Source organism: Equus asinus, chromosome 4, assembly GCF_041296235.1.
Source record: "Equus asinus isolate D_3611 breed Donkey chromosome 4, EquAss-T2T_v2, whole genome shotgun sequence".
Taxonomy (NCBI): Eukaryota; Metazoa; Chordata; class Mammalia; order Perissodactyla; family Equidae; genus Equus; species Equus asinus.
The window spans coordinates 136,011,623-136,034,912 of record NC_091793.1 but is presented as its reverse complement, the minus strand read 5'-3'; the positions used below and the strand labels follow the sequence as shown (position 1 = coordinate 136,034,912).

At 43.2% G+C, this 23,290-nt stretch overlaps 2 protein-coding genes across 23 annotated transcripts in view; one reads left to right on the top strand and one right to left on the bottom strand.

Annotated features, from left to right (window-relative positions):
• The window catches only part of ORC2 (origin recognition complex subunit 2), a 55,007-nt gene extending 46,716 nt beyond the window's left edge, over positions 1–8,291 (top strand). For both annotated transcript variants that reach the window (XM_070508360.1, XM_070508361.1), the window contains exons 16-18: positions 2,483–2,544; positions 3,230–3,348; positions 5,404–8,291. In XM_070508360.1, coding sequence (XP_070364461.1) covers positions 2,483–2,544; positions 3,230–3,348; positions 5,404–5,490 — 268 coding nt within the window. In that variant the 3' untranslated portion in view covers positions 5,491–8,291. The remainder of the gene's footprint in view (positions 1–2,482; positions 2,545–3,229; positions 3,349–5,403) is intronic.
• NIF3L1 (NGG1 interacting factor 3 like 1) overlaps positions 8,254–23,290 on the bottom strand; it is a 29,194-nt gene continuing 14,157 nt past the window's right edge. Inside the window, exons 1-10 of one of the 21 annotated variants that reach the window (XM_070508373.1) lie at positions 23,053–23,094; positions 21,860–21,953; positions 21,579–21,667; positions 21,269–21,352; positions 20,710–21,170; positions 19,344–19,506; positions 17,227–17,353; positions 16,288–16,426; positions 14,584–14,667; positions 10,608–11,257 (exon numbers count right to left, since the gene is read on the bottom strand). In XM_070508373.1, the coding sequence (XP_070364474.1) occupies positions 11,073–11,257; positions 14,584–14,667; positions 16,288–16,426; positions 17,227–17,353; positions 19,344–19,506; positions 20,710–21,145 (1,134 nt within the window). In that variant the 5' untranslated portion in view covers positions 21,146–21,170; positions 21,269–21,352; positions 21,579–21,667; positions 21,860–21,953; positions 23,053–23,094 and the 3' untranslated portion in view covers positions 10,608–11,072. Of the gene's footprint in view, positions 11,258–14,583; positions 14,668–16,287; positions 16,427–17,226; positions 17,354–19,343; positions 19,507–20,709; positions 21,171–21,268; positions 21,376–21,578; positions 21,668–21,859; positions 21,954–22,816; positions 23,214–23,290 lie in introns of those variants that run through there. The other 20 variants (XM_070508364.1, XM_070508374.1, XM_070508375.1 and 17 more) reach the window with 20 other exon arrangements.

The window sequence follows — 23,290 nt, the reverse complement described above, 5'->3', positions numbered from 1 at the left end:
TGTAAAACAATACTATATAGTGTTGAAATCTTATTATTTTATTATTTTTTCCCCTTTTTTTGGTGAGGAAGATTCGCTCTGAGCTAACATCTGTTGCTAGTCTTCCTCTTTTTTTGCTTAAGGAAGGCTAGCCCTGAGCTAACCTCTGTGCCAGTCTTCCTCTATTTTTGTATGTGGGATACTGCCACAGCATGGCTGATGAGTGGTGTGGGTCCACAGGCAGGATCTGATCACATGAACCTGGGCCGCCAAAGCAGAGCGTGCTGGACTTAACCACTAAGCCACGAGCCCAGCCCCTGAATAAAATTTTTAAATGTACATGGAAACAAAAAGTACCTAATTCAGGATAGTACTGACCCTGGAAAAGAAGGGAAGGGAGGGTCAGCCCTGGTGGCCTAGTGGTTAAGTTCAGCACGTTCTGCTTTGGCATCCTGGGTTTGGCTTCCTGGCTCGGACCTGCACCACTCTGTTAGCAGCTGTGCTGTGCTGGCGCCCCACATACTAAAGAATAGAGGAAGATTGACACAGATTTAAGCTCAGGAGGAATCTTCCTCAGCAAAAGAAGAAGAAGAAGGGAGGGGAATAGGTGGAGGACGGGGTACACAGGAACTTTCAAATAGATCTTTCTCTTTTCTTTTGCTAGCACTTTCTTTTCCATTTAGTTACTTTTATTTTATGTGTATCTGGTTTTTTAAAACCTTTTTGTTTTGAAATAATTACAGATTCACAGGAGGTTACAAAGAAACGTGCAAGGAGGTCCTGGGCACCCCTCTCCCAGCCGGCCTCCGTGCCAGCGTCTCCCGCCAAGCGCCAAGCGCAGTCCTGAAGCAGGCAGCCGGCGCTGGCACAGTCGCAGGGCCCAGTCAGGTCCCGCTGTGCGTACCTGCACTCACTCGTGTGAGCGTGAGCGCTAGCTCTGCGCACTTCTGTCACGTGCAGCCTTGTGTAACTACCACCACAGTCGAGATGCTCAGTTGTATCATGATAAGACTCCCTTGTGTTAACCCCCAGATTTTCACTTTAATGAGTTTTGTCACTCTATAAAGTTGTTTTTGTACACTTTAAGCTAAGCATTGCATTAAACTGAAATATGCATCAAATAGGTATCTAATCAGAATTTTTGATGGAACTGGGAACAGAAAAAGTCTTCGTTCAATTTTACTGTTACACTTACTGCTAATGGACCGTCGCAGGTCGTTACATGTGAAGCTGGGCATCCACGCAGTAGGAGCACTCACGGCGTTGAATGTGACGCTGACTGCTCTAACGCAGGTGTTTCTCAGTTTGGCATGCCTGTGTGTCTGCGTGGTAGCCTCCAGTGCTTTTTGTTTTTTAATTTAAACTACTTTGAAATTTTTCTTCGTTTTGCAACGTTCAGTATCGTTTAGTCTTTACTTGGTGTGAATGTGACTGATCAAAAATCTCTTTTTTTTGAGGAAGATTAGCCCTGAGCTAACATCTGCCAATCCTCCTCTTTTTGTTGAGGAAGACTGGCCCTGAGCTAACATCCGTGCCCATCTTCCTCTGCTTTCTATGTGGGATGCCTACCACAGCATGGCGTGCCAAGCAGTGCCATGTCCACACCCGGGATCCTAACCGGTGAACCCCGGGCCGCCAAAGCGGAACGTGCGCACTTAACCGCTGCACCACCGGGCCGGCCCCTGATCAAAAATCTTAACCGAAATGTAGCTGTAGATTCAGAGGGAGTACTTAATTATAAAGTGGTCGTTCAGATGATCTGAAATGTTTACAGTAATTATTCTAGATGATTGTAAAAATGAAAATGCAAAGGTTTAAAATTTTTGCCACACCCAGGGATTCCTGGGAATCTTAGTTTGTGTAACACTGCTTCCAACCCCATAATGCCACTTAGCGCACTCCCCTACAGAAATAATTCCAGACATGAAAGAATATTTGTGTACAGTTTTCTTTAATGTGGAGTTATTTTTAATAGTTAAAATTGGCAGTACTGTAAGCATCAAAGCCAGTAGGGAAATGGGAAGTTTACGATACAGTAGATGAGCAGCCATTAAAAATGATCTGGGAAGAGTTTTTAAAGACATGGAGAAATCAGTAAGTGAAAGGGTGAGGTGTACACGGTGTGAACCATATAGAAATGCATGAACTCGTGTGTCTCCACCTGCCTCCGAGAGAGCGGCACAGGCGGATAGAATCTCCACGTCAGATGTTAGTGGCTGTTATTTTAGGGTTATGGGATTGATATTTTCCTCTTTAGATTTTATTATGTATTCCAAGTTTCCTATAGTAAACTGACCTTAATTAAATTTAACTTAATTGAAAAAAGTACTAGATTTTCCTTAAAAGGAAATTAAAAAGCTTCTTTTTAAGAAGGCCAGGATATGATGTTCCTTGGAGAAAGGAACAGAAGATAATGTAGACAGGCCAAGTATTTCACACTCTTTTTGTGTGTCTTTTGATGTTAGCAATTTGGATTTGAATTCCTGTTTGTTTTTTTCCTTAGGGGAATTTTTAGGCTCCTAAGCAAGTATCAGCTGGACAACCAGGAGAGCCCGTCTTACGCTGGTACCCAATCTTTGTGATATTCAGTTGTCTGACTTTTGTTTTACCCCACAGATTGCTTTTTCTGGAATCTAGTAACAGCACTGCAGTTTTTCATAGTAGTGAATAGAAGGTTTGCTCTGTGCTCACTGTGTCTGCCACGTGGCACATCTCCTGGCGGCCCTGTAGAGACACTGCTGAGCAGGCTGTTTGCCAATGTGAATCGAAAGGCAAACCCAGCTTACCTTTTAACTTTCCTATGCCAACTATGGATGGGTCTACCAATTACATATATTTCATATGGGCATCTTAGGAGATTTCCTTCCCCTTGAGTAAAAATAGTGTGTTAATTTAAACAAACATTTTAATAATCATCCAGTTCTCATGACTTACTAATTCCCTCTTTAAAAGTCAACTTTATTCGCACTGTTTAAAACTGCCCACAGGATTATGTTATACTTGGTCACAGTTGACTACTTTGAACCAGTCAGTTCTCTTTAAAAAATATAAGCCACAGGGTATAACACCTAAGTATTCTTCCAGAGGTATCTCCTTTTTTAGACCGATGCTTACTGTCTGCCTTGACATACTATGGCAACAGCATTTTTTTCTGTGTTGCTTGGTGTGGGTATCCATATACTGGGGTCATGTCTTAAATGGTGACTTATGTTCACTTAAATGAAATTCTGTCTCCTTTTGAACTCTCCAGGACTGTCTTTTCAAGATTTTTATCAGCAGTGTCGGGAGGCCTTCCTTGTCAATAGTGATCTGACACTTCGGGCCCAGTTAACTGAATTTAGGGACCACAAGCTTATAAGAACAAAGAAGGTGAGACTTTGCTGTTGTGGCAAAGGTATAGTGTATTGCATTTACTCAGGGACAAGTATGCCTTTGACCCAGATCTGATTATGAAACTGAAGTTCCGTGATGGGTCACAGGCATCTCCTTAGGCAGTGTGCCGCTTGAGTTCTGTAGAAACAGAGAGGGTGGAAGTACTCTGCCGCGGAGCCGAGCAGGAAACTTAAAGTTCTAGTCCAGATCCTAGGCCATTAGAAGTCTGTGGTGAGTTAAATAGTTCTGTTCCCTCTCCCTCTCTTCCTTCCACCCCATTCATTAATCTGATCTATGCTTATTGAGCACTAACTATGTCAGATATCACACTAAGTATTAGGATACAGTAGTAAGCAAAAACCTAAGTCCTTTTCTCAGAGAGCTTAAAGTCTAATGGAGGAGACGCACATTGGTTGAATAATCACACACGTAAAATTTTAACTGTCGTAAGTCCTATGATTGGAAGATACATGGTTCTGAAAGAGCACATTAAGGTAAGTAGATTTGACCTCGTTATGGTTATCACAAGAGACCACTGAACTGAGATCTAAAGGAAGACTAGGAGATAACTAGTTAGAGAGGGAAGGGAAGAGCGTTCCCAGCAGAAACAGCAGGTAAAGAGACCCTGGAACACAAAGAGGACCAGCATGGCGCACGATGAGGCTGAAAGAGTAGTGATGTAAGGGCTAGACCATGCGCGACTTTTAGGCCAAGGAAAGGACTTTAATCTTTGTTCTAAAATAATGGCAAGCATTAGAAAAATTGTTCTGACTCTGGTATGGAGAGTGGAATGGGGTGGAGTGGGATGTGGATTGTCAACACTCGATGCAGAGGGACCAGCTAGGAAGGCGTTAGTAGTCTGGGTGAGATGCTGGTAACCTGGACTAGGGTGAAGAGAGGAAAGGGTTGGATTCAAGAGGTACTTGAGGCTAAACTGACAACAATTGTTGATGGTTTGGATATGGGAACCAAGGGAAAGGAAAGTGTCGAGTAATTCCTGGTTTGTGGCTTGCACAACCAGAGAGATGTGGGATCATTGGATGAGAAACTGGAAGAGAAACATTTTTGGGGAGACAGATCATGAGTTCATGATCTCAGGGTGTTTGGATTTATCATGAACTCACTCTCAGCTTCCTTTGAGATTCCTCAGAGATGTCAACGAGGCGGTTGGATTCCTGGACGAGAAACCAGAGCAAAGATCTGGGCTAGAGATACAAGAGTTTTGATTCCTACGTATTTAGCTTGCAACTGAAACCAGGCATTGGTGCGACTACCTAGAGAGGACATATATTGAGATTAGTGGGCCGGGAACTAAGTGTAACATTTACTGGCCAAGTAGAAGATAAGGCTCCAGAGGTGAGAGAAATAGCCAGAGCCAAGAAGAAATGCTGTGATGTCAGCCAGGGTATGATGTCATAGAAGCCAAGAGAAGCATGTTTTAAGAAAAAGTCAGGTGCTGCCAAGAGACCAAAAAAGATGAAGACTGAAAATACCTATTGGATTTAGGAACGTGAAATTCCTCGGTGGTCTAAGCAGAGTCTCTTTTGGTGACATGATAATGGTGGCAGTGGCTAGGTTGGACTGGGTTGAGTGAAAAGTGAGGAAAAGGAGACCACCCTTTACAGACAGCTCCCCTGGGAAGGTGAAGAGGTTGCGTGACAGTTGGAGAGGAATGAGGAGCCTGGTGAGGCTTACTTTAAAATGGGAGGTACGTGAAAGGACTTAAAAGCCAGTGGGAACGATCCAGTCGAAAGGGGGATAAAAGAACCAAGAGATCAATCGTGTAAGATTCTAGGAAGAGCAGGCAGGGTGAAGAAAATAAATACCCACCCACTCACCCTCTAGTCTCCTTTTCCACTATAAAGTGGTTTAACTATAAGCTCAGTGTATTTAAGTAGATATATATGCCTGTGTGCCCTTTTGCCTTTTTATACTTGTGTATTTATATAACATACTGAGGAAACCAAATCCATTTTTTGTTTGAACCTACAAGAGGATTCACATATCTCTCTTCCAGATGACTAACACCCAGGGTCTCCTTGCATCTTTCAGGGAGCTGATGGAGTGGAATATTTATTAATTCCTGTTGACAGTGGAACGTTGACTGATTTCCTGGAAAAGGAGGAAGAGGAGTCTTGAAGCTGTCCTTCCTCTTGAGTCTTCTGCGAAGGGTCGATGTACTCCAGCTGCCACTCCTCTCGTCTGAAGTGTTGTGTTGCCATCCAATGTTACTTTTTCCAGTGTACAAGATTGAAAATTGGGAGGGGGGTGTCCTCGGTTAGAACCTTGGTTAGCCTGGCTGCTGTAGTATCGCTAGTACTATGCACGGTCCTCAAGTTGGAGAAAATGTGCCTTTCATTCATTACCTCTCTGGAGACATCTTGCTGGAACGAACAGTATGCTCAGGGACTATTTGGAACTGGATGTTTTTGAATTCTTTTATACTAGAGATGATATTATTCCTAATTTTTTGAGGGCCTTTTAACACTTCTGGAGCTGGTTGTTCGCAAGTGTGCTTGTTCCAGAGTGTGGAAGTACAAAGACGTTGGCATCACGTCAGTCTGCTTTATTTGCTGTTGTGTGTCAGGACTGACGAGTGTCATGGAGAGGGCAGACCATCTCTTGGTGTTCCTGAAATGGCTTAACGAAAGGTGGAAGACTGGGAAGACGCAGGTGACTCGGCTTTCTCCTTTGAGGTTTAGGCTCCACACTGGGGCGGGGAGAGGGAGCTTGACGCCATTCAGTTGGGATGGTGGGAAAAGCCTGACGAGTGTACACGGTGTGTACCCAGTGCAGCAAGCACATGAACAGTCACAGAGCATGGTGTTCGGCACAGTTCAGGTCTGTGCCGTCACCTTTTGATACAAGTGAGAAGCCAGGCTAGAAAAAGACAATCCTGAATTACATTTTAGTCATTGTTTTCAAGACAACAGAAAATAAAAATTTAATTATTCTTGTATATCAACATATTTTTGTTTTAACATGCAAGCGAGTAGCATATTAATGGCTGGCTTTAAATTTATCTTGATTTTTCTATGAAGAAGACCTAAAACTCACTGTAAGACATTTCAGTTTTTTTCTTTATTTACAGAAGCCTTTTTTCTTAGGAAAGGAAAATTGGCTAGCCTTGGCCAGTGTGTCCGCTCAGTCTTCACAGACTCCCTGATCGGTTTCCAAGTGTGAAACTCTTTGTTTAAACATCACTGTAATAAAGTATGTACTGCATCAGCATTTTTCACTCATCTCTTCTCTTATAAAGCTCTTTCATGAAAATATTTCCCAAAATGCTCAGAATTTTTTAAATCATTTGTTTGTGGCATATAATTTTGTTAAATCCATATACTAAGTCTTTAGTCTTAAATATAATTACTAATCAAAATATTTAATCAGGGGCTGGCCCCGTGGCCGAGTGGTTAAGTTCGCGCGCTCCGCTGCAGGCGGCCCAGTGTTTCGTTAGTTCGAATCCTGGGCGCGGACATGGCACTGCTCATCAGACCACGCTGAGGCAGCGTCCCACATGCCACAACTAGAAGAACCCACAACGAAGAATACACAACTATGTACCGGGAGCTTTGGTGAGAAAAAGGAAAAAATAAAAAAAAAAAATCTTTAAAAAAAAAAAATATTTAATCAAACTGTACACAAATATGATTCTAAAAAATTTTAATTGTATCAAAGGATATTCAGTGAAGCATGAGTCAGCTTCCCTCCCCTGCTCGAGTGCCCAGGCAACCCTGCTGGCGGTTAGTGCTCCTGCAGAGGGAGCCTGTGCTCGAGTAAGGCACCTGTCTCTCCTTTCAAAACACAAGTGGCAGCACATGATACTTGCTGGTTTGCACCTTGCTTTTTTTGCTTAATATATTTAGTTTATAATAATTTACAGTATAAAAGAGTATACAAAATCTTTAATGACATAATTTGCAAACTGCATGTGCCCTTAAGTATCTGGTTTATTTTTATAATTTTTGTGTCTATACTATACTATTTGCAGGCAGTGTCAATAGTCTTTACTACTAAATAAAAAGCCAATTTAGATAAAATCACTTTTTTTAAATTATAGTACTGGTTTTTTACTAAAAACATCTTGAAGTGTTTCCAAACTTTCCTGAGTACGTCTTCCAGACCTGAGGCAGCCCTTGCCGCGTTGTGAGCTGCTCCTCACTGGCCGGCTGCAGCGTCGGTGTGCGCTCTGTCAGTGAGACTCGGCCGCTGAGGCTGCGTCTTCCGCTGCTCCTCCCTTCTGGCAAGATGGAACAGACCTGAAACCTTGAAAGATTTCTCTGGCTGCTCTTTTAATAAAATGGCTAAATAAATAAATAGGCCCCAAAAAGGCACTGGGTATGCAGACAGACGTTTGCAGACTCGGCACAGTGCTGAATCCTCGTGCAGCGAGTGCTGCGTCAGTTCTCGATACTCCGGAAACTGCACTTTCTCAGCATCACGGTTGTCACTCTAATGTACGGACACTTCATTCTTATACAAGATCAGTGAGTTCGGGGGATTGGTAAGAGATTTTGCTTAACTTTTTAAAACAACACAACTTCAGAAGTCTTTTTTTCCCCAGCTAACTCAAATGCAGAGCCAGGAGCATGGTTCAGAATGTATTTTCCTACATTCTAGGAGGTGAGAGGACTCGTGCAGCCTAGTCCTGAGAAGCCATCAGCGATGACCGTGAGTCCTGAGGGTCTGCCCTGTCACAGACTCTGGCTCCAAAAACCCAAGGGACGAATAAACTGTCACATAAATGGCTCTGTCCTCAGGCTTTCACACTGCTGTTAAGCCATTTTAATTCATGTTTATTGAGCTCTTATTAGAAGGCTCTGTGCCATACAGGAGTTGTGTGGATATGAAGATGAAATCTGAAATATCTATGTAAAGGTTTTAATAGCATTAATTGTCACAGTATCCTTAATGTGCTGAATAAAGTAAATTTGAAATAACTGATGCTATGGAAAATACAATTTTAAATGTGAGTATAACAAAGCTCATTAGCAAATTTTCTTAGCAATTTTGGCATATATCACCTTGGGCCCAAGCATTCCCAAGTATTTAGGTCACCATCTTTACTTTTGCTACTCAAAATGTGGTCCTCAAAATGGCAGCATCTCTTGGGAGCTTAGAAATGCTTAGGCCCTACTGGAGCATCTGAATCAATCCGCATCTTAACTACAGCTCCAGATGTTCTTGTGCACGTTGAAGTTTGAAAGCAATGATATATACAACTAAGCAACACCTTAAAGTTAACAGTTCAGAGAACTTGACAAGTGCAAGTAAAGAATAATCTTCAGCAATACTTTAAGAAACTACAAAGGATGTGTTTGGGGGTATTTTTAGTTATTTAGAAATGCTAGCGTGCCAGTAAAGAAACTTTAAAAATTTACTATAGGGCCGGCCCGGCAGCACAGCAATTAAGTGCACACGTTCCGCTTCGGTGGCCCGGGGTTCGCCAGTTCGGATCCCGGGTGCAGACATGGCACCGCTTGGCACGCCATGCCATGGTAGGCATATAAAGTGGAGGAAGATGGGCACAGATGTTAGCTCAGGGCCAGTCTTCCTCAGCAAAAAGAGGAGGATTGGCAGCAGATGTTAGCTCAGGGCTAATCTTCCTCAAAAAAGTAAATAAAAATAAACATTATAGAAACAATGTCATCCTTTAAAAGAACACAAAACCTTGACAATAAGTATGTCCAATCATAAAAAAATCCTTTAATCCATTAGCCCTTCTGGACCTCTATCCAAAGGAATTAATCTACAACCTTCAACTCCACAAGCTCCTTGCTGCCATCGTCACTGTTACAGATGAAATCACCTCACACCTTAAGTGACCTAAAGAAAAGGTTTGAGAGTCACTGGCCCCAGGCTCGCTCTTCAGCATCATTTCTGATCACATCTTTCCTGCTTCCTGCCTTCCACCCTGACAATAAAGAATTAATTCCTTCAATGTATTATGCTGTTTCTTTACTTAGTGCATTTGTTCAAGCTGTCCCTGTTGGCTGAGTTCTACCCCCTTTTCCTAGAAAACTTTCCCCGTAAACCCTATGCCTATTCTTAGCGTAGTTACTTAAGAGTTTATTGTAATTATCATCCACATTTCTGTCCTATTCTCCCATCTCTATGGGCCCCACATACAGAAAGCAAACGATAAATGACTGAAGCAAATGCCATTACGATGGTCTCTAGAGCTGTCTGCTAGCTCATTCTCTACTTGACGCTGCTGGCCACCGTCATCACAACTTTCTACTTCTTGGCTTCTGACACTTTGCTGATTCTCCTCCCCTTTCCTTCCTTGGCTCCTCGTCCAACTACCTGGGGGCATTTCATAAGGCTCAGTCCTACTGGTTATTTCTGTAGTGAAGCAATATTACAGGTGAACCACCAAGAATAATTTGAAAGTTGGGATCCCAAATCCTCCAGGAGGTAAGATTGATAGAACAGCATCCTACAAAAGAAATGTAAAATTCTGTGCTTTCTCATACTAGTAACAAGCTCAGAAGAGAAATTGGAAATATGTATTAAAAGTATTTAAAAGCATAACCTCCCATCACATCACCCAAAGAAGATCACAGTTAAAATGGGTTTCTTTTCCTTCAGGATTTCTTCCATACCTCTTCCATCAGTTTTATCAACATATTTGATTAAGAAGTAGGTAAGCACAAGGCCTGGAGCCAGACTGCCTCGAGCTGTGTCCTAACTCCAGCATGTTTTAGCTATGTGGCCTGGGGCCAGCTCCTAAACCTGTTTCAGTTTGCTGTCTGTAAAATGGGAAAGGACTCACGGTGTTCCTAACGCACCTAGCAGGGTGCCTGGCACAAAACTAATACTGTGTAAGTAATCACTAGTATTTTGAAGGCTAACCATCTTTACATAGTACTAGTAAGATTACAGGCGAGCTACCTAAAAAGCAATAAAACAATAGTTGTATGAATAACGATCATGCATACTAAAAAAAGAAAAACCTCATCCTGAAAAATCTCATCCTGATTCTGAAATGTAGGTGGGACATTAGTGACCCAGGAACAGGACAGACAGACCTTATCACTGCTGGAGGCTACCACCCAGAAAGAAGTGCTCTAATCCCAAGTTTTTAAAGTGTGTGTTTAAACTAATCCAGGGCATGGAGCTCGAGAATGGCACATCCCATCTATAATTAAACTAAGGAGAGGATTATAAGCATGTTAAGTAAAAAGATTTTAGTCGATCTTTCCTCGAGTTTATAATGAATATATACTTTATACATCAATATTATTCTTGAGTTTGTCCTTTATAATGAACACTTGTTCTTTAATGGTAGTTATGGTGCAGTTTTCACCTTATGAGCTACAGAACATTTGGTGAAGCAGGTTAACAGACCAGAAATGATAATGTACATTCTTTTTTTTTTTTTTAAGATTTTATTTTTCCTTTTTCTCCCAAAGCCCCCCTGGTACATAGTTGTCTATTTTCAGTTTTGGATCATTCTAGATGTGGCGTGTGGGATGCTGCCTCAGCATGGCTTGATGAGCAGTGCCATGTCCGCGCCCAGGACTCGAACCAGCGAAACCCTGGGCCGCCGAAGCAGAACGTGCAAACTTGACCACTCGGCCATGGGGCCGGCCCTGATAATGTACATTCTAAGACATTCTTCCGAAGGATACCAAACCAACTCCACTGATTCATATTATGCATTCGAGCTGGGTGCCAATCAATTTGCGGACTGTGTCATCCTGTTGTTCCTGTATGCATTATACCACATGAAGAGGGTCCCTGTCTGTCTCTGACAGGATAATATTAATCTTCTTCTCCAAGTGAGCACCCAGCATATCTCGAAGATCAGAAAGAAAGCCTCGTTCAGTGTTGCTGTGTTCACAGAGGATGACATTTATTCCCTGGGAAGCAGCATCCAGAATATCGTGATGGGACATCTCACCTGCCAACACAGGAAAGAGCAAATACATGTTAGAGTCTGTGGAATGCTGAACTGTAACAGGAGAAATACCAAGTTTGCATTCTGTATGAAGCAAATAGAATACAGCAGAACTTTTCATATAAATCTAGTCATTCTAGACTTAGTAGACATCTAACATGTCCTCCAATTTAAAAAGGACAGAGGCCATCCTACTGAAAATCCTTCTCTTTGGGAGACCCCACTATCCAAACTCCCACATCCAACAGTATCTAACACTGCAAACAGACCTGTAAAAAACACCCATTCAAAATGTTTCCGTAACAAAATGACCACTGCTAAGTAAAATGGGGCTTTCAGCAAGTTTCCTTCTTACTTAAGTATTAAATAACAAATATATCAAGAAAATCCTCGGTATACGTCCCAGAAGACTCCTTCATGCTTTGTGAACACCAAAACTTTCAGCACCGACCCTAGTCTGATTCATAAGGGTGAGATGAACTTAAAGTTCTTTCTAAATTAAAAACAAGGTATTTTCCTTTGACTTAGGCAAAATTCCTAGACATTCTGAAGTTACTGGTAGAAGAGGATCTCATCTTTTGGGAAAAGATTTTGGGAAAACTCAAATGTTTTCAATTTTTAAAATCTGATGACTTCTAATTTAAGAGCAAAAATATATTGTGCACAATTTGGCTTATTCATAACGAAGCATAATTTTGAGATATATTTAGAGACATAAGGCATAAAAACTAAGGGAAAAAAATGTTTCTAGGAACAAAAGGGTTTTTCCCCCCCAAAATTTTCAGGTCCCCCTCCCCACAATATGTGCCACTTCATTGCCATCTGTAACAGTAAGGGAAAGTAAAGGAGACACTAAGGTGGCCTGGCTGGAAGCCACGCCTTAGGAGAGCGCCACGCACTGGCGGGGAAAGGCATGACAGTGGGGAAACCCAGGAAGACCCCGCAGTAAGAGCCGAAGGCAAAGGAAAGAAGGCTCGCTCACGATGGCGGCTGTGGGAAAGAAAAGGCAAATGAGAGAGAATTTATATCTGCAAGGAGCAAGCTCCCTGTCTGCTGATCTTTCGAGACATGACCTTTAACGACCTAATACCATGCCAAGCTCCAAGGAATGAGGGCAAACGTCAGCAGAGGCCTGTACTTGGTCTTTCGGCTGTTGCTTCCCATCCCTGAAGTTATATTCAAAATGATGCCTCACTGATCAGAGACATCTAAAGTTAGCCAGATAAAAAGGTATTTTCGGGGCTAGCCTCATGGCGTAGTGGTTAAGTTTGGCACTCTCCACTTTGGCAGCCCAGGTTTGCATGTTCAGATCCCAGGCGCAGACTTGCACCACTTGTCAGCCACGCTGTGGCAGCATCCCACATATAAAGTGGAGGAAGACTGGCACAGATGTTAGCTCAGGGCTAATCTTCCTCAGCAAAAAAAAAGAAACAAAAAACGAAAGATATTTCCTGTTTCCCCAAGTAACCAGATTGGAAGGACATTTTAACATTTTGGAATTGTGTGAATTTAATTATGCACATATTGCTTTATAATTTAAAAAAGTTAAAAAAAACTCATTATTTATGAGGAAACAATCTGACACTCCAAACTGAGAGATATACTACAAAGCAAATGACCTATACTCTTCAAAAATGTCAATGCTCTGAACACAAAGCTGAGGAACAACTCCAGGTGCAGTGTGTGATCACAGATTGGATATCGATCAGAAAAAGAAATACTACAAACTTTGACCAATTGGCAAAAGTTGAATACAGACTATGTACTAAATAAGTGTTTTAACAATATTAAATTCCTGAATTTGATCACTGTTCCCATGGTCATATAAGAGAATGGCCTTGTTCTTAGGAGATATATGCTGATGTATTTTGGGGTAAAAGGTCATCATGTCTGCAAGTTATTACAAAATGGTTTTGGGAGTTAATACATAAATATTGATATTTATATACACACATATATAATATGAACAGAGAGAGAGAGAATGTACAAATGTGGCAAAATAGAACCATCAGTAATCTGGGTGAAGGGCATCCAGGAGTTCACTGTACTGTTCTTGCAACTTTTCTATAGGCCTGAAATTCCTTCAAAGTAAAATGCTAATTAGGTTTAAAATAGTCACGCACCACGCTGTAAGATATTCCCTCAAATTGCCTACACATTGAAAGTTTATTTCAATCTGGTACAAGTTTGAGGGCTTATAAAAATCCTACATGTTCAGAAGGATAGAAAAGAAAGAGGTAACAGTCACGTACATTTTCGGTTGGTCAGAGCAAGGACTCCGGCTTGCTCAGATGCTGCACCAATCCTTCAGGATGTGACAATGTTTCAAGTGCAGCAGCCTTTCTAAGAGTGTGCGCTAGACAACGAGGCACAGGTGTGGGGGCAGGAGAGGCACAGAAGTAGCCAAGGAAACGGCCAGAGGGTTAAGACCCCTGCACCTGGTCCTAGAAGTGGGAAAGCAATCTTCAAGTCCCTCTCTCCCAAACCTGGGGAGGAGCAGGGGTGGAAGTGCAGCTGGTGGCAAGTGTACACAGGGTCTCCAGCTCCTATGTAGGAATGATGGGCCATGTACCTATCAGGTACTGTCCTTGGGGACACAGTTACTGTGCCCAGCCTGGAAGCCAGTTACTGTCCAGTGGAAAGGCCTACAGGAGGGTAAGGATGCAGTGACAGGGTTGGAGGAAGGCACGTCCATCGGGGCAGGCCGGCCAGTGTCAGCAAACGCTTCTTGGTGGAGAGATGTTTGAGCTCATCAGGAGAAGCACAAAGGGGCCAGGAAAAGGCATTCTAGCCAGAGGGTCAGCATCCGCAGAGGCTGCAAGACAGGGTGAAGTCTGGGCTCCTCCAGGACAGATAAGGGACTCACTGAAGGCTTTTAGCCAGAATAATATTATACACCATCAATCTGTACTTGTGAAAGGTAGTTTGGGGAGAGTGTGTGGAAGATTAAGATGAGAGGCTGATAAAGTACTTCAAGTAGAAGATGATGCTGGATGGGCATAAGGGAGAAGGTTCTAGAAAGATTTTAGAGCTAGAACTGATAGGAACTGATGAAGTTTAGGGCTGAGTAAAAGGAACCATCTTTTAGCTAAGGTGACCAGGTAGAGAGTGTTCCATAAGTGACATATGAAATCTGAGGAGTCATGTTTAGGAAGAAGGCAGGTTAAATAAATGCTGAACATCAGTTTTTCAGATAAGCTAATAACAAATTGTTAAATGATTTTTTTTCCTCCACAAAGAATATGGTTTGTCCCCAATTTTGGTGTAGTTCCTGTTTAGTTCAGTTCAAAACACATTTGGGTGGAAAAGAGATCGCAAGGCTGTCCTACCTGTGAGGTAAAGGTCGGCCTCCGCCCCCTGCAGGACTCTGCTCCCAGAACCAGCGCACAGGGCCACGACTTTGACCTGGGACTCTTCAAGACAAGGAAACAGGAGACCAACTCTTTCTAATTCCCCTTCATTTTAACATTGTAATTTGTACCAAGAAGCCTAAATGTAATGCAGATTTCACTCCAGGTTTCAGAACCAGTGTATGAATTCTGCTTACCAAATTTTAAAAAATAACAAAACATGTCCTCATATAGACAGATTATCCCTTGGTACTGCACAGCTAACTCAAGGCAGGGCTATGACTCCTTCGGGCGTACGTGGCTGCACAAGCCCACGTAAGGCACACCAGAGAGTGCAGACAGCGCAGCTCTGCGCCTCCCTCGACGCTGCCAGGGAAGCGACCGCACCAGGGCTCCAGGCAACAGGGAGAGGCAGGCAGCTACCACCTGTGTTCTCAGGTAAGGAAGCTGTGGAACTAAAAGGGCTAGTCAGAGGAGGGCTGCAAATGGATCTGACACACACTTTTAATACTGTATTTATCCTAACAGCGCATCTTCTGCAGAGTGAAATAGAAACTTTCAAGCCAAAATCCAACAAGTACTTGGCAACTAGTTTCTCGAATGGATACTCCATTAGTGGTCACTCCATTACCGGCATTTCAAAAGGGGGGCTCTGAAGTCGGATCAGAAGCCACATCTCATCTCTGCCATCCATTTTCTTTGGATGCTAACTCCCATGAGTTGTTTGATCCAACTGTGGACTTTGGGAAAGTTACTTATCTCTCTGAACCTCAATTTCTTACCTGTACAATGGTAATAATAACTCCAACCACAGAGCTAACAACAGCTCGCATTTACTGCACGTGAGGTGTGCTAGTCACTGGGCCCCGTCATGTGGATTATACCACCACCTTGATGAGTCAGGTTTTATTATTCCCGCAGTTTTTACACATGAGGCTACCAGGACGCAGAGGGGTTAAATAACTTGTCAAAGTCATGCAGCAAATGGGACTGAAAGATTTGAACCCAAGGCATTTAGAATCCACACTCATAACAACTGCGTTCCACTCCCGCCTTTGCAGTGAGAACTCATGTACTCAGGACACTCAATATAGCGCTGGGCTCACCGCAGGGGTCCAACGAATGTTCCCGTCATCCCTTTTGTCCCGAAAGTATGGGGGAAAAGCTACAAGACTCATAAACTGCAGTGCATCGCTTCACTTAGTAGCACCTCATGTAAAATATCACCAGTATTGTAAAATGCAAGACCACATTGTAATCGGAGCCATGATAATTTCCAGCTTTCTTCCTGGCACATGGTAGGACTGCACGTCGTGCCCTCCCTGGGTCGTGTTGGGCAATGTGACTAATTCTGGACAATAAGTTGAACAGAAGTAATAGACGTCATTTCTAGGCAAGAATGTCTAACTGATGGCTGAAGACCCTCCAAAACTCTGCCTCTGCAACAGCAACGAGTCTACAATGGGCAGCCTTCCCCTGCTGACTCAAGATGAATGTGGACAGTGACTGAGAAGTAAACCTCGTTTAAGCCAGTGAGGTTAGAGCATGGCATAAGCTAGCCCACCCGGACTGATGGAAGCTGCTAACGCGATTCCCATCACTTACAGTAACACAACCAAGAGTTTCAACTTTTGCCCAACATTATCCGTAGGTAGACCGGACAAATAAAGGAGACACATTTACCTAAGGTTCTCCCCACACCAAGAGCAAGGCGGACATGAGACAGTTTTAGGTGCCTTTTGATTCGCTCAACCATGGTGGCCAAGGAGACAGATTCTTCCAGTGTGCATAACCGTCCCATTCCAGTATGCAGAAGCAGAGGCTGAAGAGAAACAGAAGTTAGAAAACTACCTCTGAAATTAGAAAATTATTTCTGAAATAATGTGCTTTTTTTTTTCACTGTTTATATTAATACCCACTAATATGGGGTATTAGGAAGGAAAAAAAAAAAAAGCATTCTGAGCCAGCGCCAGAAAGTAAAGATAAAGGGACCATCAACAGAATGGCTATCAAGCTAAAAGAAGTGAATCAAATGGTCCAAGCAGAGAGTATATAAAATAAGAGACAGACCCTGTAATCCTATAACCGAGTCTCTAACCCTGAAGTACTGGTAAGTTTGAATGTTTGTGTCCCCCAAATTCATATGTTGAAATCTTAACCCCTAAAGGTGACGGGATCAGGAGGCGGAGCTTAAGTCACAGGGAGGAGCCCACGTGAACAGGATGGGCACTCTATAAAAGGCTCCAGAGAGCCCTCGTCCTTCCAGTGAGAACACAGGCAGGGGCACCGTCTGTGTGCCCACCCAGGAAGCGGGCTCTCACCAAACACCACCCCAAATTTGGCAGTGCCATGATCTTGGAATTCCCAGGCTCCAAAACCGTGAAAACTACATTTCTGTTGTTGATGAGCTACCCAGACTGTGGTACAGCAGTCTAAAGGGACTAGGACAAGTGCATTTCTTTCTTCCTGGAATAGCTCCCTTTCTCCATATACTTCCCAAGGCATATTATGGCCTCATCACCGCCTTGTGCTTCTTTAGGTAACAGTTAATAGACTGCTGATCTAAGAATTTACAAATGAATTTGCCAAACAAAAATGCACAATATACGACATTTTGATTACCTTCTCCAGTGACACAATTTCAGTCTTCTGATAAAGCTGTGTGTTCTGGGACAGAAAAGCCACAACCTCCATCAAAGCCTGCTGAGTACAATTCAGACTGATCCGTGTCTGGTCTTCATCCTCAGTCCTAGAAGCAAAGTCACTTGTTGGTTTAGGATAAATATAAACAAAATGTATTTTAATAATCCACAGTTTACAACCTCCTATCATAGATTAGATTTATATGGAATTTAGGATTTAACCTAAACCAATCTATTTTCTAAAATAATGTTTCTCAGACTTTAGTATGCCTCAAAATCACCTCATGGACTTACTGAAACAGATTGCTGGGCCCCACCCCTAGGGTTTCTGATCAGCAGGTCTCAGCAGGGTCTGAGAACTTAGCTGGTCCAGGGATTTCTCTTTGAAACTGCTGTTTTGGAACTGTTCTTAATCCAGTTGTGCAAAAGAAATCTCCTACTAGCTTCTTAAAATTACAGCTGCTGGACCCTTCTACAGATCCAGTGAAAGTGAAGATCTATGAAGGGGGCTGGGGCAAAGTGAATTTTCTTAAAACCCAGAGAAGTTAATTTTCAAACATCATTGAATACAAGAATCTCCCAAACAGATTCTCAGACAAAGCCCATTCTAATTACATAGATCCAGGATGAAGCCAAAACTCTGCATTTTTCATAAGCACCCCATTAACAATGATGCAGAGAGTCCTCAAATCACCCTTTAAGAAGCAATGCCCTGGAGCCTCTCCAAAGACTGGCAGCAAGAAAGTTTTGTATTTAACTATAAACTCTATTTATAATCATAGAATTCTAGAACTAAAAGACACCTTAAAAGATAATCTGGAAGTGTAGGTGTCAACATTGGGATCATCTGCGTGGCTCTGAAAAGAAAAAACAACACCTGGACCCCAATCTAATGGTAAATCCCACACATTATCTGGAAAAACTGGAACCAAACTAACTGCGCATGAGTTGAAACAAAAAAGTCCCTCAGTGAGGAAGAGGAACGCTCGAAGGAACTGCAGTACATCCCTACCACTACGGAGCAGGTGAGAAGGAAGAGGTCTGATACACCTACAACTCTGTAAGACCTCTGAGACACTCTAGGTAAAAAAAGGCAAATACAGCACACCATTTAATTAAGAAAACAAGTAATAAAACAAAACTATACATTTCTTTGTGCCTGTATGTTTGGAAAGATATCCACTTCTCTGAAAACAAAGGAAACGATGACTTGACTTGAGGACACTGGGACTGAGGAGAGGGGACAAGGAGGACTTTTGTACTGTTTGAATTTTTCATGCTTTATTTGTGTAATTTTCTTTTAATTTCAGTTTGTACAAAGTATTTCAGTATGGTAAAAGACATCCATGACTGGAATCTACGCCAAGTGCTATAAATAATTTTTCTTGAGATTCTTGAAATTCCCCAATACTATTAAAGGACATTTGCAATGACTTTACGGTCTCTATAATCCTTACTTTAAAATCACTCATCAAAGAGCCACTCTTTGGCGTAGGCTGACATAGATTTCCATTTTATTAAAAAGTCATTATATTTATCCTTGTTTTTAAAATAATTATTAAATCCCAGCTTTGTATAACTTGTCGTTTATGATGCTTCAACAGGTATTAGGACAAATTAGCCTAAAAGAAAATCTCCAATGAGGCAACATTTTGGTACCTCTGCCCTAAATAAATAAATGACCTCCTAAGAGGCACTTTCATGTATTTTTCCTTTAAAGTGCTTGGGACTCACCGCCTTGCTGGGAACTGATCAGTGTAAACCGATGTTCTCTGTGTATCACTAGGGTTTATCTATATGCCCTAAAGTAAAACAACGCCCTGTCAACACTGCCAGAGGATTAGCAACACTGCATGTAAAACGTGTGGCATCATCCCTCCCACACGGAAAATAGTCAATAAATGTTACTTATCATTTTTACTGTTTTGAAAAGATCCCATAGTTCTCCTTCTTGAGGACCCACATGCAAATGAGAGGCGTGCTGCTTTGCAAACTCGCCCCGGGAAAACAATTTGTTTCAAACCTGAAGACCAGGCTTACAGAATTTGTAAGATCCTTACAATAAATACACACAAAAAAGAGAAAGATATACTGTACCTAACAGAAAAAGAAGTGACAGAAACACCTGCAATTCCTTTCACTGCAGAAATGACTTTGCCCAGGTCTTGGGTGTGGCTAACGCTGAATTCTACTCTGTGCGTTCCCTCCGTGAGGCAGCTGGCAGCTTTGGAAGGATGTATGGGCCTGGAGGTGCAAGCTCCTGGAAAAAAAATTGTGGGGAAATGGAGATTTTGTGGTAGTTGCTTTTTTTTTTAAATTAAAAAGACAAACTATTATGGGCAAAACTTAAATCAGTATTTTTTTAAAAATTAATTCTCGGATGCTTATATAATATACACACATATACATCCAACAGTTCCCATAATGTAGGGATTTATTATGGATATACAAAATCAAAATTATTTTCAGAATTATAAAGTAGAGGAAGATGGGCACAGATGTTAGCTCAGGCCCAATCTTCCTCAGCAAAAAGAGGAGGATTGGTGGTGGATGTTAGTTCAGGGCTAATCTTCCTCAAAGTAAAAAAAACAACCACATACAATGAATTCCCTCATTGTGCTGGGCGTAAGTAAGCTTTCAATAAAACTCTGATGTCTATTTGACTGACATGTGAAGCATATTCTGGAGAGGCCTGGGCTTTCGATTCAATTTAACAAGCATTTCTGGAGTGCCTGGGTGCTAGGCACTGTGCCACATGAGAGAGGAACCACAAAGCTCAGTCCAGCAATGAGGATTTCCTATGTTCTCCTCATTCATTATGGATAAAAATGTCATTTTTAAAATGCAATTTAACTGCCAGATTTCAGCAACATGATTTTTTTTTTTTGGTAAGGAAGACTGTCCCTGAGCTAACATCTGTGCCAATCTTCCTCTATTTTGTATGTGGGATGCTGCCACAGCATGCCTTGATGAGAGGTGTGTAGGTCTGTGCCCAGGATCTGAACCCACGAACCCCGGGCCACGAAAGAGAGCATGTGAACTTAACCATTACGCCACTGGGCCAGCCCCAACATTTTTCTTGTTGTTGAGAAAGATTCAACCTGAGCTATCATCTGCTGTCCATCTTTTTTTTGTTTCCTTTTGCTTGAGGAAGATTAGCCCTGAGCTAATATCTGTGCCAATCTTCCTCCACTTTGTATGTGGGACACCTGCTACAGCATGGCTGACAAGTGGTGGAGGTCTGCGCCTGGGATGCAAACCCATGAACCCAGGCTGTGGAAGCAGAGCGCACCAAACTTAAGCACTACACCAAGAGGCTGGCCCCCCAATGTTATTTTTAAATAAATAAAAATAGAATAATGGTCCCCTCCCCCACAGCAGTTCAAGCTCTATTGGAAAGACATTCTAAAATTTCAAAGCATCTGTAGGGAAAATATTAAACATGAAAGAAGAGTCTTCTCACCGAGCCCTTTTGCCAACCAGCTGTTGACTCCCTGGGGTGCAGCATCATAGGCTGTGTGAGGAGAGTAAATACCAACTCTATTCTCCAGAGCCTGGATCACCAGGCGCTCCTTCCAGGTTTTCCAGGTTATGCGCTTCATGGGTCGGAAAATAGGTGGATGGTAAGAGAGAATGAGATCCGCCTTCTTTTGCAGCGCCTCCTCCATCACTTCCTCGGTCAAGTCATTGGTCAGGAAGAGTGTGTTTACAGTGTGTGGTGGGCTTGGTTCCACCAGTAATCCAACATTGTCCCAACTCTCAGCAAATGAGAGGGATGCAAAGTCATTCAAGGAGGAAAGGAGAGCCTTCAAATCCATGAAGGAACGGGAAGAAGTGCTGATCAGAGAACGGACCAGCTGAACCGTTGTGGGGAGCAGGTGTACACGAGATGACAACATACAGAAATGAGGTAAAACTGAGTATCTGGAGTCAAAACACAGAAAATGGTACACATGTACACCTCAGGCCTGGACCTTTGAGGTAGCAAAGCAAATGGGCAAAAGAGCTATAGTCATACATACCTGGGCTCAAATACTGGCTCTGCCACTTACCAGCAAATGGTATCTTAGGTAAGTAATTTAATCTCTCTGAGCTTGTTTTCTCATCTACAGAATGGAGATAGCATAACCTACCTCACAGGCCATCAGAGGAGCAAATGGATTAATATACGTAAGTCACCCAGCACAAGCCTGGTACATAACACACAAGTTCATCCCCGCCTCCCCAGCCCCACCCTTGCTTCAACCACCCTCCTCCCGTCTCCATTTCTCTAAATATTACCCTTTTTCCAAGTCCCCTTCAACCTCCTAAATAAAGCTTTTCTTGACAAACCTTCCTTTCCAGTGTCTCCCACTCCAGGCCTCCCCGGTCTCTGCCCTGGTGCTCTCAGAACGTTACACTCCTGTGTGTCTATGCCACGGCTGCCAGAGAACAGGAACTCTCTTTCATACATCTCAGTATCACCAACAGAGGATAGCACTACTCGCTTACTAAACAGACTGACACAGTCCCCTCCGCCCACCACAGCAGACTTTGGAGCTGGGGTGGCATATACTGGCATTAAAGTGTTTTACAAAAAAAATAAAATATTTTTAAAAAGTTAAGTGCTTTACCAGCAGCCAGAGTCATGGGATGTACTGATGAGTCATGCTACGGATGGGCAGCAGGGCAGGAAAAGGCAGGAGCTGCTGCCCCCGGAACCAACACCTGCTACACAAAGGCCAGGCTCAGGAGGTGGGAGAGGGGGCGGTCCGGTGGAGGGCACTCTGCCCACACAGTCTGTAACCTCTGAGACAGCCATACCCAACACAAAAAATAACACTGTCAATGCCATTCTCACGTTTACTATCCATGAGCATTTCCGTTTTTGAAGAAAAGCATTTCACAGTATGCACGATAACTAGCAACAAAGCATAGCCAATTGTAAATTTAATGAAATATTCATAACCCAATGATTTCAAAAGCAGATTTTTTTCAACAGTTCTACAGCAAAAATACTTAATACGAGGTGTGAGTACTTATTCAACACATGATTTGTGATGCGGTGCCTCCAAAAACCACTGGAGCCCGGGGCCTGGAAGGTCTTCTAAGGGTCCTTATAACACGTCTACTCTCCAGATTCCACGCCCTGATACTACTCTACTCTCCAGAGTCTTCTAAATCTGGCAAGCACGAAAATGAAGCTCCAGTGGGTACCACGCCAGTTCTGAGTTATCTAGTGTCCTATCTGAAAGGGCACTTGGCGACAACAGAACACCCACCATTTCAGAGATTAGGAACCCGGGATGCCGCGTAGCTTGAAGCCAGAATTAACAACAGGAGGCGGCAGAGCCTGGCGGGTAAGAGCACCGACTCCCAAACCAGACTGCCGCCCAGGGCCCCAGCTGCGCAGCCAATCACTTAAGCTCCGCGGTTTCCGCCGCTCCAGAATGGAGAGGCCAGCCCACAGCACCGTCGGGGGAGCGTCCCTACGGCTGCGAACGATGCCTGGCCTGGAGACGGCACTGATGGTTACTGTTAAGTAACGTTAGCGGGGCCCACTTTACAGCCTGCGAACTGCACCCTCTTACCTCATCCACTTTCACTGCAGTCCCACTTCAGGCCTCTTCCAAGACAATGAAAAGCCCGACTCAGGACCCCTGCCCCACCGTGCCCTACGCTCTAGCGCGGGGGCCAGTTTTCCTCCCGTCTCCTCTCCTGCCTCCTGTCGCTGCAGCACCCCCATGACAGCCGCAACCTGCACGGACCACGCCGGCCGCGAAGGCCTCACCTTCCCACGCGGGAACTCAGATCGCCTAACACTCACCAGTCCCTGGCGCGCTCCTTGGGCGCCACTTCCGGTGCTGCGCGGAACCTCCTGGCGTTGTGGCAATGGACCTGGCGGAAGTGGTCCTTCCCATTTCACATCTGAACCCCCGAGGCACTTGTAGAGGTTGCCCAGAATAGTTCCGGGTTACTCTTGTTGTCCTAGTGTAATTATTAAAAGAATTCCCTTTCACGGTCAAAAGTGTTCCAGGTGGGGATAAATGACACTTCTCTCTACT